At 44.2% G+C, this 2,745-nt stretch overlaps 1 protein-coding gene across 1 annotated transcript; it reads right to left on the bottom strand.

The window, feature by feature from the left end:
* Nucleotides 1–219: 219 nt before the first annotated feature.
* On the bottom strand, nt 220–2,741 carry LOC119346483 (disease resistance protein RGA5-like; the record flags this gene model as incomplete). The annotated part of the gene is made up of 3 exons (XM_037615837.1): nt 220–1,258; nt 1,433–2,158; nt 2,716–2,741. Coding segments are annotated over 3 exons (1,791 nt in total), but the record flags the coding sequence as incomplete, so codon positions are not given.
* Between the last annotated feature and the right edge of the window lie 4 nt (nt 2,742–2,745).

Genomic DNA, 2,745 nt, shown 5'->3' with positions numbered 1-2,745 from the left:
ATTTTAGGACGGAGGGAGTACAAGCTATTTTATTTTGCATTCCAGTTCACAGTTCACACACATGAAAAACGATAATAGAGAATGAAATGCTCGATCAAGGCTGAACTCTGAACAGAATTTAGCTAGGAAACACACATGCAGTTGAAAGGAAAAGCATAATACTAATTAAGGCCATAGAAAACGTACGGGAGCAGCAGTGTTCCAGAGATGCGCACCTCATCACCAGTCCACTACAACTCTGATCTTGTTGGACTCAGAGAGAGTCTTGAGCTGCTCAACTGCACGCTGCATTGCTGGGTTGCTTTTCCAACCACGGAGCTTGACCTCTTTAAGGCTGTTCAAGTTCTCGACGCCAACAAAGCCCATTTGGGTAATGTCACCAAAGTCCAATACAAGTGTCTCGAGCTCTGGCATTGATTTTTTCTCGAATGTGAGCATGGTGCTACATCCGAACACCTTCAAGATCCTCAACACCGGGAAACTTTGGTCACGTGCAACTAGTCCTGGTCCTTTGTAGCTACCATGCCCCAGTTGGATGCTCTGCAGATTTGGCAACTTACACAAGACATGAAATAACTGGTCGCCAACAAGTTCTGTCCGTCCTAGAACAAACTTGGTGAGGTGTGTGAGTGATGAGATCCATTCAGGCAGTTGGCTGATGCGGCCATATACACCAAGGAATTGGAGGAGTGGTGGCGGCGTGGAGACATGAAGGAGAAACTCCAAACCGTCCTTACCCCCGTAGTATTCCAGATGGAGCGATTGGAGAGTGCTTGTCTTGCTCAGGGAGGTGGCAAGGTTAGTCAAAGACTCCTGCAAGAACTCATCCGTATCAATTCGGATACTTAGCACCTGCAGCTGTGGTAGCTTGCCGATCTCTTGGGTAACCAATGGAACATCATCGCCATCGAGGATTCCCGTGTCCACCACGCACAACGCCTTCATGTTCCCTAGCTCCCGTGGCAGAAGCCACTCATTGGACCTGAGGCACTCTAGTTTGCTCAGCTTTGTCACAGTTTGCGGCAACAACTTCCCGATGCTTGTACTTTTTATATCAAGAGTCTCCAAGTGCTCTAGGTTGCCAATTTTGTCAGGAATCGCTTTGACATTTGTACCCCTCAAGCTCAAGAACCTGAGGAGATACAATCGGCAAACATCTCTCATGTGCTTATCTCGCAGGGACTTGCAATCTTCTAGGTCAAGTACCCTGAGCAATTTGAACTCGCCTAGACGGTCCAAGAGCTTCTCAAGGCCATAACTGCACTGAAATGTGGTCAGCGACCGGACATATTGTACCTTTATCCCCTCAACGCAATGCCTTGCATGATGTTGCTCGTCATGGTCATTATCATGTATGGAAAGGCGACGGGTCTTTCCATGTCCATGTGGCATTCTTCCATATTGCCGCCCCACCAAGCAAACAAAGTTAGACTCCTTGGATTTGGACACCATGACCTCAAGGATCATGTCATGCACCCGGCACCCCTCTACTTCTACTTTTGTAGAACCATATTGTTCCAATACAAACTTTTCCAGCTGAATCATGTTCCTATTTATCAACTCATTCAAATATTCTTGTGCAACCTCCAACAAAGTCAGCCCTCGCTTCTCAGTGACCAAACCTTCGGCAATCCATCTGTATAGCAGCCTATATTTTCCAATCACATAATGCTCTGGGAAAATGCTGAGATACATCATGCAGGCCTTGAGATGACGAGGCAGGTAGTCATAGCTGAGTGTAATCACCTGCCTCATCCTCTCGAGGGTAGGGTGGCTCTCCATCTGAGAACCAATTGATCTAGAAACTCTTTCCCATACTGTTATGCCTTCAACCGACCTATAGTTTGTCAGAAGGCTGGCGATGCTAATGATGGCCAATGGCATCCCGCCACATTTTTTCAAAATTGTGTCCATGTATTTTTCCTGTCCACCCAGCCAATAAGCCATGGGGCCAAATACTCTATTCATGAACAGTTCCTTACTAGCCTCTAATTTCATGGGCTCCATATGATGGACAAAGTAGACACTAGCTGCCTTGGCCACCGTCTCTATCCGAGTTGTCACAATGATTCTGCTGCCGGAATTATTTTCTGGCAATTTGAGGCGGATAGCTTCCCAGGCTGCTAGGTTCCATACATCATTGATAACAATGAGATACCTGGTTTAATTGGACATAGACATTATTGGAGTTAGGAATTTTGTATGCATGGACACATTGAATTTGTAATATAGTTGTTCAAATAGAAATACTAACAGCATTTACAACAAACTAAGGAGCTCGATTTTCCTTTTCCCCAGAAGATAAAACATTTTTTGTTTCTTGGCAAATGGCAGCAAAGATTCTTTATCTAGGTGTTGCAAATAGTTTACTAAGATGTTATATTATTCTTCAAAGATGTGGAAACCAAGAGCAGCGATTCATAGTTCAAGTACTCTGGGCGTTTATAAATAAAAGAGGTTCGCGCGAGGAGCATTTCTTATGAAGATCGGATGTCCACAGACAAAAAAAGAGGTGCAGAAACTTTTCAAACATTTTTCTCTATTTGGGGGGGTGCTATCTCTCCACTCTACTAGTACGATAAGCAAAGTGTGAAGTATGCAACATACATATACATAGCAGTGGTGGTCACCTAGTAATTCTTAGATTTTATAGTATTTTAAAAAAATGACGTTGAGCAGAGTGGTAAATTTTATTTGGGAACGATAGTCTATTACCTCTTATGATCAAGGAGCTCCTTGATCTTG

The sequence above is a fragment of the Triticum dicoccoides genome, unplaced genomic scaffold (assembly GCF_002162155.2).
Source record: "Triticum dicoccoides isolate Atlit2015 ecotype Zavitan unplaced genomic scaffold, WEW_v2.0 scaffold4144, whole genome shotgun sequence".
In the NCBI taxonomy this organism is placed as follows: domain Eukaryota; kingdom Viridiplantae; phylum Streptophyta; class Magnoliopsida; order Poales; family Poaceae; genus Triticum; species Triticum dicoccoides.
This window is presented reverse-complemented; position numbering and strand designations above follow the sequence as displayed.